Here is a 13,450-nt window from a genome sequence, read left to right as displayed (position 1 = left end):
TTCAAGAAATACATAGGACAGTGGAGGATTAGGTGGAGTGCTAAGAAACCAGCCGGCACAGGATCAGTTCTGTTAACGTAGGACACGGATAATGGAAGATCACCAGGAGAGACATTCGTCCTGCAGATGGACATTATAAAAGCTGATGATGATGATAGTGCTGGCTCAAGTCTAATTGCACAGATAAAGCCAAAGAATATTGCTAATGAAACAGACCTTCTCAAGGGTAGCTTTCACATCAGGAACAGCAATTGTGTATTGAACCATTCTAAGCACATTTTCCTACCAGCAGCCCCTGCCACCAATTCCAAGTGACACATTGCTTAGTTCTGCTGCAGGCAGGCTTGCCAGTGTGCATTTCCTGTAGTACGAGGGCAGCTGCAAATTGCGCAGCTGAGCTCGACCGCGCATGCTCTTGCCCTGTCTTGGAGGTAATCTGCTGCGGTACAACGGCTATGCTCGCCGAGGGCTGATGGCCTCGTATGCGCTATATTCAATGTGCCTACTTCACGTTGAAGCGGGAGGCAGCCCAAAGGGCAATTAAGTCACCGCTGCCGCCACTCCTCATCACGCCAGTGTTGTCCTAGTGAGTATTCGCAGTCATCAAGTGAAATCCGCTCATGTTTGCCAGTGCACGCGTGACACCATGCTTGGTAATGTAATTAGTAAGCAAATGTTCACTGCAATTTACACGATCAATGAAACTACCAGCCTTGCTCCATGTTGTTGTTTGATACTTTGTTATCGCTAAATGCTTCGATTTTCGGACGAAATGGACATTTTTGCTAGATTCTATTAAGCCCTTATCGATTGCCTGGCCGATCTTGGCAATAGGGTGGGCAGAGCTTCATGCCATCTATGACAAAGGGCAAGAAGAATGAAAAATGAAAATAATTATTTTAAAATATGGCCCTTTGTCTAAACTTGCTTAAGCTGGCAGAAATGCATCACCTTCATAAACTAAGTCAAATGGCAAAGAACCATACCTTTCACCCAGTGCCTTGGCCCAGTTACCTGGTCTGTTGGTCAGATCCGGGCAAGCGTATTTCGGTAGGGTTCCCTGTAGGGTGACTGGATCGTGAGACGTGAAGCCCAGCCTGCATGCAGATAAGCAATTAGAAGGGGGAGTTGGGTGAGGTTATCAAGTTTCTACAATTATTAGCTTATAAATGCTGCTTATTTATAAACTGACGCTTATAAATACCTTGGCGTCACTGTGTCTAACAACTTGACCTATCGTGTGCACGTTACTAACATTTCAGCTTCAAACATAACACTAGACTTGGCTAGGCTAGGTGTATGCAGAAGCACTCTACCACTTGGTTATGTGCACAATGCACTCCCATGACACAGAATTCCCAGATGCTCAGATGTTATTTTACACAGTAGTATTTGGTGGTATATGTTTACTTTTGCACCAAACATGCCACCGCCCACATCTCTGGAGTCTCAGCCACATTATGAGGCCTTGCCACATACTTCCCAGTGTATGATCATATGTCCATTTGCACTCACAAAGTGCAGCCAAACACACATTGCCTGCTGCTGAGGAGTGTTGGTCACATGACGAGCTCTTCCAGCATCGGCTGCATGGCGGCATTGGTTGGCAAAACCAGCGTCACTGATCTTAGAACAAGAAATTAAGCCTATTATGTCACATTGCCTGAATTCCTGCTACAGTGGCTGCCTCAAACTAAGTTTTCTTGAGGAGTGCGATTCAGCATTCCAAGCAGCATTGCAGCATTGTTCCAAGCAGAGTCAGCATGGTGTTTAAACAACAAACAGCGCTCCAATGTCCTGTCAACCTTTCACATTACTCATTTAAAGGCCGACTGCATTGAAATTTCGGACTAAGAAGCCTAGATTAAGATAATGTAGGTACAGCGGAGAGTCGGTGTAAAATTTAATGTTTGAAATATGACCAGAAGCGTCCCAAAAAGCTCGCAAGAATAGCTGTTTTTGGTACTTAAAAATAAACGACACCATTACATCTCCTCAGAAGTGATGCTCCTTGGCATGACCTCTAAATTGCATCAACCCACCCATGCAATCTTGGAGACCATGCTGCTGCGACGAGCTCTCTCGCCGTCCAGACGCTCGGAACTACTGTGTGCTCTGATTGGTCTCTGTGGTTCTCTAGGCATGGGGACTCGACCCAGCCTGAGTGCTGCAGAAAAATCTTGGACATGGCATGCTGAGACTTGTGTAATATTGCTATGACATAAGTTCAAGCATGCTGTGGTGCACAAAGTACACGCATTGTCTGCTTAGGCGCTGCTTAAAGGCTGCTAACAAAATACTGTACAATTATGAGCTCTGCGGCTTTGTTACACAACTAAGCCTCTCTCTCTCTCTCTCTCATTTTTGATAAGACCGTGTGTCGTTTTGAACTGTACAATCACCCAATTTGCATTTTGGACGCATTATCGAAACTAACGCGAGCCAGTGACACATCCTACTGTGATCGACAAACTTCGCCAGGACAAACAAATGCACAGCTTGCCGCTGTCAAAATGCGCACGAAACATGCGGCAGCGATTCGAATCTGCACCAATGAACTTTTGTGCCCACGCTGCAGCAGTAACGAACCCAGATGCTAGTTTTTTACACTTTTATTTGCTTTTCTTGCTTTTATATTTGCTCAATGAAGGTGCTGCGACTACCTGAAGCTCAGATCCTTTTTATTACGATGGTTCCGAAACGGCAGCATTGTATAGGTTGCATCAGCAGAAGGTCATGCAGGTTGCGTGCTCCGTGGTGCAATCGCACCTTTTGACGGCCAACTTTTTATCTGATTTTTGTCGACAGTGCACTAGAAAAGTGATTATCTATTTGTTACATCCCTTTCTAATATTTCCCCACGTGACAAAGAAACAACCGAGGATCGCGAGAAAAACAATCGGCAATTTTGACTGGTCAACTGGCGCGGTTGGCAGTAAACCTGCTCCGGAGCAGTGGGTGGTAAATTGGAGCAGTAGGCGGTGAACCGGAGCCCCCTGCTGTAAATCAATAGCTAAGCAGACTATACCGAGTGCAATTAGTTCTGCTTGATCCAATTATAGTACTTTGCATGGGCATCTGCAAGAGGCATTAGCCGATTTCCAAGAAGCTGTCGTGGATGTGTGGAAGACATTTTTTGCAACACCGTGCTCCCATAGCAAAATGGGGAATGCAATCTTGGACGGTCGCGCTCAGCGATAACACTTTCAGTGAGCGCTTACTGGTTGGTTGAGCAAACCGGATGAGCTGATTGGACGGTTAAGCACTGCATCGTGCAAAAGCCATAGTACTGTTGAAAGCGATTAGAATGTTTTCTGCAGATGCCAGCTGTTCTGTGTACCCTGACTGAGCTTGATGCAATGAGATAGTGCCAGCAGTGGTGCTGATATCTATGACGCAAGAATCGGTTAGAACATCCACCTACCACAAATGCTGGAGTTCAAAGTTTATGGGAGCATCATTAACCCTTTAAGGATGAGACATATAAATACCCTAAAAACATTCTTATTTTCTATTTCATAGTCAATGAAATAATCAAACATAATCAATGAAAAAAAAATATATATATATATATACTTTGCAGGAACGTTTGCAGTAATGGGGGAAAACAGAAGGAAGAAGACTAGAGATGGGCTTCACCCCAAGCCGCCTATGACTTCATTTGGAATTTGTACAGACAGCTCTCGTCATATGTGAACCACAGGTGTACATTTAATTTGCTTTAAATCAAGTGTGTGATGCTAGTGAAGCCAGAAATCTTGCATCAGTCTGTCTCTTTTGACCGTGCTTCTAAAAGAAAGCGAGTCACAGCCAAACTTATTTTTCCTCATCCTGTGTTCTGGCTCTAAATTCACAAATGACGCTGGCTGCCTGTCATTCAGAGTTGGTTGAGGACATTTAGCCAGAAACTTTGTACTCAGTACTGAAACTCAGCAAAATAAACATTTTTTTTTCCTGGTTTGTTGCCTGTAGGCAACCCTCATCCATAAAAGGTTAATGGATTGGTAGTGGAGATCAGCAAATGATGACAGGAGTCTTAATGAAATAAAAGCACTGCAGCCGTGGAGACTGTCATAGTCAACCTTACAAGATAGTGACAGGCAGAATATTACTAGAATGCAATAGATAAAGTAAAACCTAATTAGCTCACACGGACTAGGTGACTATTTGTCACCACCATGATTCAAAGGAGATGCCGTTAACTATCATTATCCGAACCCCCCCCGTCTGCACCTCTAGTACTTCCGACACTTCGCAATATACATATTGCCACTGACTGCTGGGCTGGTTGGTGCACGATGGTGAATAACTAGATTTTTGTGCAAGACATTGGACAGATGCTGTTCCACCTAGCGCTTGCCTCATCTATGCGTGCATTCCTTTTGTGGTTGTCTGTTTTGTGCAAAAGTCTTTATTTTACTATATATCGACCGAGTTATGTCGTACATGTACAAGCTAAAGCTCACTGATGGCAAAGCACTCACCTCAGTGCACCACTCCAGCCATTGGAGAGCTCTGTGATGCGTAACACCACCCTCTCGTTGACCTGCACAGGCCGGGAGCTGAAGACAATGGCCTTGCAGAAGCTCTCCGCTCGACGCGCCACCTTGCCGCCTTGCTCCAGACGCACATTCTCGCCATGCACCTCGTGAAAGCCCATTGGCTGCCCGCTGCTGAAGGACGTCGCCCCAGCCGTTCCAAGAGGAGTCTGTGACACTGGGGACATCGACAGTAAATGATGGGGCCAACTGTTGCTGCATTGTGCAGTGTCAGGAGTTTTATAAAAGGGAACACTCAAGTGTGTGGAAGTCAGGCTTGTATGGTACCCGTAACTGTGCAGCTCTTTTATTGTCCGTTCCCTTCCACCCATTCACACTAATGTTTCTTTTTACCAGTTTCCTGCTTAACTTCGTCCAAACGAAATGTAGCATCAGTGTTCTTACCGATTGAAAAAAGAAAAATAGCGCTACTTGCTGCTGACACCTTGACACCAGCAGTTAAGTAGAAGGCGGAGCTCAATAAAGTCTCACCAAACTGATTCCTCAGCATTTAGTTTTGACTTCACTTTTCATTGAAAAGGAAATACAAAATGAATCAAGTTTTATCATTTCCGTGAGCAACACAAGACAGGATCACAGGGAAATGGAGACTTGAAATGTTCAATTGCGGTGAAACAAGAAAACACGAGACCTTCATCTTGTGTACAGTCCATGATGCCACAGTACACAATGTTCCCATCATTACCATTTTTAAAAATTCTAATGTCCCTTTTTCTTTTTCTTGTCTACATCCTGGCGAAGCTGCCACTTCTACCACTTATATAGTGTTTGAAAACAAAATATAGCAACACATTCTTTAATGTTCTTTTTCCAGTGTCTGTGAACAGTTGCTTACGAAATGAAAAAAAAAAAAAAGTTATTTTCTTAATAGGGTTCATTTTCATCAAAAATGGGCAATTTGGGGCAATTGGAAAATGATGTACTTGTGCTACAGCAGCAATATTCACCATAATTGTTGAACAAATTAATTTCCCACAGCCTGCCAAGTTTCAAAAAGCTACATGTATTGGCTTAGGAGATAAAAATTCAGAAGAGTAGCAACGTTTAGAAAGTTTCGCAACTGCTGGGAAGCAAAGTGCACTGAAAATAACACCGCATTATATAATAACACCGCAATGCATTGTTGTGCATTGTATCCAGAAAGGCCAGAAGACCCAAGATTTGTATGGGCCCAAACGCCTCAAAATATACTAGCTTACTCTTCTTTACACACAAATCTTACACAAAAAACATTCTTTGTAACCATAATATTTAGCATTTTATAATGTTGTGAATTTGCGAGATTGCCTGTGCATGAAAATGGTGCCTCCACACTGACGAATTTCCATATTTCTTCCCTCCTAAATTACCCAGTTACTAAAGAAACAAAGTTCTCTTTCATGGTACTGAATGACATGTGCAAAAAAAAAAAATGTTGACAGTCACTTTAGCATATGCTAAAGAGGACGAAGGTGAAAGCCGGTGCGCTCAAGAGACATTAATTAAATTACTTGACATTCTAAATTAAATTATGGGGTTTTACCTATTAAAACCACGATCTGATTATGAGGCATGTCGTAGTGGGGGTCTCCAGAATAATTTCAACCACTTGGAGTTCTTTAACGTGCACCTAAATCTAAGCACACAGGTGTTCTCGCAATTTGCCCCCCATCAAAATTCTCATTCGAATGCATTGTTACCTTCCTATATTACTTTTCTTTTTCTCCCATCAAAGGTTGTGCGTTCGACTCCCACCAAAGGTTGTGGGTTTGAGTGCCTTAATTACCTATATAATAACTGCGCCTTAATTAGGACCAAAGGTTGTGGGTATGACTCCCACCATAGGTCGTTCCTTAATTAACTCTGTCTTAAATAAGATAGCGTTAATTCAGGCACTCGAACCCACAACCTTTGTTGGTGGCACCATGAATTTTCGTGCCATTGAATTTTCTGGATGGTCAAATTTTCGACCCATGAGCGATGTAAGGCTTTTGCCTTAATTTAAAACATTTAATGAAATTAATAATATCAATTTTCGGACCCGTGTTGATCTCATGGAATCATCCGGAGGCGAGCACTAAAACATTGAAACGCTCTACAATATAACTGCCAACTGTTGTTTACAAAGGGTTCATCAAATAGGTGCAAGCTGAATTAATCAGCAGGCATTCACATTAGAAAACTGTACAACGGGCCATGAGGGACACATTGATGGATGTCTCCAGATTTTAAGAGGAAGCTTTAGCTCGGGCCCGACTTCGATACCGCCTATTCAAATACATGTCAAACGCAGAAACACTTTTCTGAGATAACCACTGGGCCAATTTTAATGAAATGTGTTGCATTTGAGAGAGAAAGTTAAATTCTAGTGACTGGTGGAAGCGGAATTTCGATTTAGTACCTGAATTTTTTAATGGAATTTTCAAAAATAGGTAAGCTTGAAAAAAAAAAAAAATAGAAGCACAAGGTTTACTAATTCATAGCTCTGCACCTTGAACAGATATCGCAGTTTGTAAACTGCATCCATTAGAGCATCCAAAGTGAACAAATTTGATATATCAATTTATATCTTACATAATTATATTATTTAAATTATATCTTACAATTTTTTACATTGTTTACAAGGGTTTTGCAAAAGTTCTATTTGCAAATTAGTGGTTTATCCTCCCGAGACCTCGCTATGGGGATTTGTATAATATATTGGACACTAAGTAATGAGACAGTACTCCTATGCCCAAGGCATTCATCCCCATAAAACCTCACTGTCCAATGTATTGGACACCTGCTGGCACCATCTATGACACACTGACGAAAGGACATCGTTCAAATTCCCGCCAAAACAGTTCTAGAATGGCAGCATTCAGCGGCGTGGTGTAGTATGGCACCTGCCGGAGAATTAAGTACTGTTTCTTGTATTTCTACCTACTTTCAGGGAATATCTTTGACTTTATATTAAAGTTAATAGAAGAGCAAATGGGCAGAATACAAACTTTAAACTGCTCACGCACTTATATCTACGCTTCCTTTGATTTCGCATGTCCATTACGTTGGTCGTCCAGCGGGCTGAGGAGGCCGCCAGGACCTGCGGGCTCCTGGCCGCTTAGTGACCCTTTGATCCTTGTTGCCAATAAAGTTGTACGAACGAATTAATTACGTTGGATGCTGGGACTCAACCCCCTTGTTTCGACAGCGCTTTTGCGATGGCCGTGCTATGAACAGCAGATGAGTACTCATGGTATTTAGCGGCTTGTGGACTAAATCGCGCCTCTTTTTTTTTCGGTAGGAAACTGGCCTCGTGTGTCTGATGAGATGGCCAACGCGATTTTGCAAGGAATTGCCAAGGGGAACAGGTCGGACATTGAGCTTTCAATGTCCGACGTCTGTTTCAAGTATTGTGGTAGCGTCGTCTGCTACACAGGGCAGCGCGCATAGGCCAACGAGAAAGAGGTTCGCAGGAGCGCGCGTGCCATGTGGAATGCGGCGCATCGGCTCGAGGGAGAAAAAAAAGAAAATTTGAATACTAGCTGACGAATTGCGTCTGTCTCAAGGCATGCCCGTGCCCGACAACGAAGCCAGCTTTTTTTCTGAGAAGGCTCTCCCCTTTACAGAGCAATTTTGGGTAGCAAACTGGCCTTTTTGTGGTTATCCTTCCTGCCATTCCTTTGTCGTTTTGCCATAGGTCACTGGGTAGTCCATGTGGTCTAATGGATAAAGCATTGGTCTGCTGTGCTGAGGGAACCCAGTTTGAAACCAACGGGTGGACCAACATGAGCCACTTAGTATGTGCTGCTCTTATTGATTTAGTCTGAAATATCTGTGCACCCAACAGCATCCCAGGTCTCAGGAGGCTATTTGAGAGCCATGTATAATATATGTATAATTGTCTGCTTTAGATGTACAAATAAGTGCAATTTACAGAATTGTGATGCAAGTTTTCACTGCCGAGTTGCAGAGCTGTAAACTTGATAGTTTCGTTTTCTGAAAATAGGAAATGTTTGTCAATCTTTATTAAAAAAATTCACAATCTAAATAAAAATTTGCAACCTACAGTCACTGCATTTTAACTTTTTCTATTAGACGCAACAAGCTTCATCAAATTTGGTGCAGTGGTTGCAGAGCAAAACGATTTCTTCTTTCCCAAGTATTTAGATAGGAGGCCCCGAGCTAAAGCTTCCTCAGAATGGGGGTTCTTTTTCCCTTCTGCCCTGTCAGTGCTTTCTGCTGAAAACCTTGTAATGTGCAACCAATGAGCCCAGGCAAACACCATCCTTTAAAACAACTTTCATCGAAAGTGTCACCTCACAACTGCTGGGAAGCAAAGTGCACTGTAAATAACACCGCATTATATAATAACACCGCAATGCATTGTTGTGCATTGTATCCGGAAAGGCCGAAAGACCCACCTAGCATTAGCAGTCCACAAATTTAAATAATAGTAGCAGTGAAAACATCTTTATTGAGGTAATCGCGTCCAGAAACCAAAAAAAAAAAAAATGTCACAGTTTCACCCGAAAGGCGAAGCGTCAATTGCGATAGCAAATAGTAGACAGCTATTCGGAGTAGGGATCGTAGTTTTATCGGCTGCATAAACTTGCACACATTCGCTTACTAACTGAATAAACAAGCATGGTGTCAGCACACACAAGCAAACGTGAATAGATCACACTCCAATGACCGCAGACGACTGTCAAAACGCTGGCAGCAAGTGCAGTGAGCGAAGGTTCGTGCGGTCTATCGCTTCAAAGGAAACTGAGCGGCGAATGCACAGTGCATACAAAGGTCAGAGCCGTGTGGAGATCGCTTTTAAGAGATGGTGCAGGCGACTGTCGCAGCTGGGCAAAGTACAAGTGCGGTTGTTGGCAGATTAGAAGCTGCCCCCCCTCCCTCCCTGCCTTCCCGCTTTCTTCCTTTCGCGTGGGAGATTGAGTGGCCAGTTCCCCTTGCGCCCGGTTGCAAGATACGCATTTGGTGCTGCAGCATAGCGTCGCCCCGCCTCCCTCCCTCCTATATACCCCCACGGCATTTCGCGCGACGGAAGTCGCGCTTGCTTTCCGCCGTGCGTTGCGATGGAGATGGCTGTCGCATTCACTTGTCGCCTACAAGTCGTACCGCATGCGAGCGACGAGACAAGCGATGACTGAGTGACGTCTCCCCTGTGTTGCCGGTATGAGGGCTGCAAATACTCGTCGAAACTGGCGTGATGCGTGTTTTAATAATTTAAGTTGATATGTTTTAGTGTAAACAGCAGCATAAATATTTCTAAAGGTCTTGCACTACGTTCTTATACTTGCACGTATCAAAAATTAGTCGTTTTTCTCGTTCTGTGCGACATTCGGTAGTACTTGACTGATGTATATCCAGTTCCGGCTTCGCGCTATTGCCTAGTCGCTCATAGCACTTCCGGGCAACGAATTCTAGATTTCCAGAACCGAGCGATCGAGCAACAAGAACAAGTGATCTGTTCGCGGGACAGCCCGTTTCGTTGCTCGAAGCGGTCGCTCGTCACCGTCGCACACAAAATCACTCTCATGCGGTTTGGGCTATCGCGCGCGTCCCCCGCGCGGCTTTCACTCGCGCATACGGCTAGCGGCGACGATTTAATCGCCCTTCGACTTTATACGGAACCTAACGGCGACGGCAGGAATCCGGTTGAAGTGTCCATGTAATTGCTATCGCAATAAAAAAGAAAACTGAAATTAAATTCTGGCAATTTGTGTACCAGAACCCCGATCCCATTATGAAGTACGGCAAAAACACATTTTTTTTTTTTGAGACCTGGTGAGGTCAAGGAAGTTTTACATTTGTGCACTCAACATTTGGGGACGCAAAAGAATGTTAAGCAGGATGTGGTGCTTCGTGTGTGCAAAGGTCCCTTTGGGTACCTAAAGCTGTTTGCATTGTTTTGACTCCACCTGCAGAAAACCGACAAGAACCGAGAAACCAAGCAAATAATCCCAATAAACAGATGACAAGCTAGCGTGGTAAGTCGCAGCAGCCACATTTCGATGAGGGCAAAGGCAGGAACACCTGTGCCATGCACTGGGTACACATTAAAGTTCCCGAGGTAGTCAAACTTGATCTGGCGTCCCCCACTACAGTGTGCCCTGCGATCAGATCATCATTTTGGCACGTAAACCATCAGAATTCAATTTTTTTTTTTTTTTTTTTTTAGCGTGGTAAACCACTTGTATCCTGCACCAAACACACAATTTATCTGTGCTGATACTGGAAATATGTCCAGTGAGCTATACGTATTTTTTCCCCGCTGTAATTCTGGTGAAGCACAGTTTGCAGACACACGGATGATCTGTGAGTACAGGTCATTCCGTAAAAATGAAAGAAACAGATCTGTTGCTGACCGAAAACTACCGAGTTAGTTGTCGCTCTGGCAGCAAAAATTGCTTGCAAGCACACTGAACGGAGAGCTTTTTAATGTAGAAGAAGAGCTAGTGCACACCGTTATCAATTACACCAGCATTGCGCAAAAGTCGCCGGAAATTACCCTTTATCGCGGCACCCTCGCTGCATTAGAGTTGCATGGTGCGGGGGTCGGACGAAAATATGGCTACTATGGTACGCCGTTTTTAAATGAAGCTCTGGTACGTATAGCAGACATTGCCTGCATTGCAATTCCACAACGGTTACCGGCACGTCAGTAACAAAGCAAGGAAGGATTGGGAGTGACATCTACGTGGCGTATGCCCTATGCTATTGTGTCGTACGCGGCCTAAAACCGTACACATGTAAAAAGAAATAGAGAAAGAAAGGGAAAAAAAAAAAGAAAACTTCAGAAACACTTTAGCTTTCACAATAAAAGCAATCGCGCAGCTCTTTCCACACTACATCGGTAGGTGCCCTAATAACTGCGCCGGTACCTTAAGACCGCTTTACTTATCATAGGTAGTAGCAGGAATACATGCGCTGGAGTAATCTGCGTCAACGTTCACGATAGTGCACACAACGGCAGAAACGACAACGGGGCAGGTATGGCGAAAGCAATTTAGGCTTGCGAGCGATTAAATTGATACGACAGGTACGAGAAAAGATGAATTAACAACCGAAGTGAAATTTGGCGGGTAGAGTGAAAGAAACCCTCTGCTACATGACGAATTTCACCTGTCGCTAGCAAAAGCAGATGTTATCGCTAACAAGACAAAAAAGAACGCACAAACATGCGAATTTCCTTCATGCAAAACAGACTTTTTCAAAACATGTCGTGTTCCAGCTGGGCGACGAGTTCTGAAACCATGCCGAGACCGTTATATTTATGCCCCGCAGTTCCGCGTTGCATCAGAGGGAGTGAAAGCTTCCCGCACCTTTTTCCGACACGATCGGCCGGTCAAAGTCCGTTTTGGGTCACTACAGGTCACGGAGATTGAACCGCAAAGGCGCAACTACAAGTATATAGTGCACCGTGCAGCTTCGTCATGTGCACAAGGGTGCTGAGGCATAGTATACAAAACTGGAAAACGAAGCGAGTCGTTGATAGGAAGGCCCAAGCGAAAATGTTGGCACTTACATTGGGTCGCGTTGGTGTTGCCCATTTCACTGACGCATCGAGGCGAATTGTTTCCGCCAAGGCTGCACTACATATTCCAGTTGAACAAAGAAGTGCGCTTTGGGAGTTACTAGACAGCGAAATGGTGCGGTGACAACGAGCCCGCGCAGTTCGTGCGGGAAACAAGTCGGCAAGCAAGCACACACTCGGCCCACTCAAAGCTCGCAAGTTCACATCAGTGGCCAGATTTTGATTTGGCTAGAATTGAGTCTCTCATTCTGACTGGATTTGGCTCAATGACCGCCTTTTTTTTTACAGCAAAAAAAAAAAGTAATTTTCTTTTTTATCAGTTTATATTTAAATGTGAAATTAATTTAGATTTACTAAAGTTACTTTACACATTTTATTGTATGTCTGATAGTTGTTTCATTAATATTTTTATGACGACTAAAGTTGGTGTGACAGACGATTGCCTGCAGCCAACGAAGAAAACGAGAAAATTTAGCGCGGTTAGGTTGATTCCTGAATGGAGTTTTAAGATGCGTGCATTGAGTGTATTTTTAGAGAAACTGTTTGCTACGATTAATTTGCAACACGTTTAGTCGTTCGTCACCTTTAAACGCGTGCAAGAAAACATGCGCAAGTCATCTATCCTTCAGCAATCTGCAAATAAGAAATTTAACAGCCCTTTCTTGAAGCCAGCATCGACTGCTTCATCCGTGAGAGAAAAGGTAAATGTGACGCTTTTATTCTGAGCGTCCCAACCTTGCAAAACGACGAGGGAAAGATATCAGTGGAGCAAAATTATTTCTGCATTGAACAGTGGAGCAACCTGAGTGCGCACAAACAGTAGCAGACGATGTCCATTGCGTTTAGTTGAATATGTGCACATGTGCACGAATGGTTAAGTACGACTGCTTACTTGCCTCTCACCGTGATGCTTGCTTACTTGCTTGATCCTCAACTAATGGCGCCCACCCACTACAGAAAATCAGCCAATTTGATGTTGGAACTCCTTCCTCTTCTTCTACTGCTTCTATCCATTACCGAGACAATTATAAGCTACCCGCCAATCTTCCAAGCTTTCGTTCATGAAAAGGCATTTTTCACCCATTTCTCTAAACTGAATTTGGAAGATTAAATGGTGTGCAGCCATGAGTACAGCAATGTTCACCCTCTCGTACCGCCTGCGTTTTCCTGTTTTGTTGCCCTCCACAAGAGGAAGGTTCACTTGGAAACATAACCCCAGCCCCTTTCCGCTTACTTAATGATATGTATCACCTATATTAAAAAAAATGATAATAAACATGCCTGTAATAAAAGCAGTTTCATTTCTTTTGTTATATGTTCTTACAAGATCGATCACTGTCCTCTAGATCGTGGTTTCTTTGTGTTTGTTTGTTTATTGCGGTTT

At 43.7% G+C, this 13,450-nt stretch overlaps 2 protein-coding genes across 2 annotated transcripts in view; one reads left to right on the top strand and one right to left on the bottom strand.

Moving 5' to 3' along the window:
• The window catches only part of LOC119446651 (protein neuralized), a 30,104-nt gene extending 17,845 nt beyond the window's left edge, over nucleotides 1–12,259 (bottom strand). The window contains exons 1-3 of the mRNA XM_037711142.2: nucleotides 12,058–12,259; nucleotides 4,485–4,716; nucleotides 987–1,097 (exon numbers count right to left, since the gene is read on the bottom strand). Of these exons, the coding sequence (XP_037567070.1) occupies nucleotides 987–1,097; nucleotides 4,485–4,716; nucleotides 12,058–12,082 (368 nt within the window). The 5' untranslated portion in view covers nucleotides 12,083–12,259. The remainder of the gene's footprint in view (nucleotides 1–986; nucleotides 1,098–4,484; nucleotides 4,717–12,057) is intronic.
• Nucleotides 12,260–12,427: 168 nt separating this feature from the next.
• LOC119446650 (DNA repair and recombination protein RAD54B) overlaps nucleotides 12,428–13,450 on the top strand; it is a 37,116-nt gene continuing 36,093 nt past the window's right edge. Inside the window, exon 1 of the mRNA XM_037711140.2 lies at nucleotides 12,428–12,767. Within this exon, the coding sequence (XP_037567068.1) occupies nucleotides 12,672–12,767 (96 nt within the window). The 5' untranslated portion in view covers nucleotides 12,428–12,671. The remainder of the gene's footprint in view (nucleotides 12,768–13,450) is intronic.

Source organism: Dermacentor silvarum, chromosome 3 (genome assembly GCF_013339745.2).
Source record: "Dermacentor silvarum isolate Dsil-2018 chromosome 3, BIME_Dsil_1.4, whole genome shotgun sequence".
Lineage (NCBI taxonomy): Eukaryota > Metazoa > Arthropoda > Arachnida > Ixodida > Ixodidae > Dermacentor > Dermacentor silvarum.
Note: the sequence above shows the minus strand (reverse complement) of the source record. Positions and strands in the feature narration are given on the sequence as shown.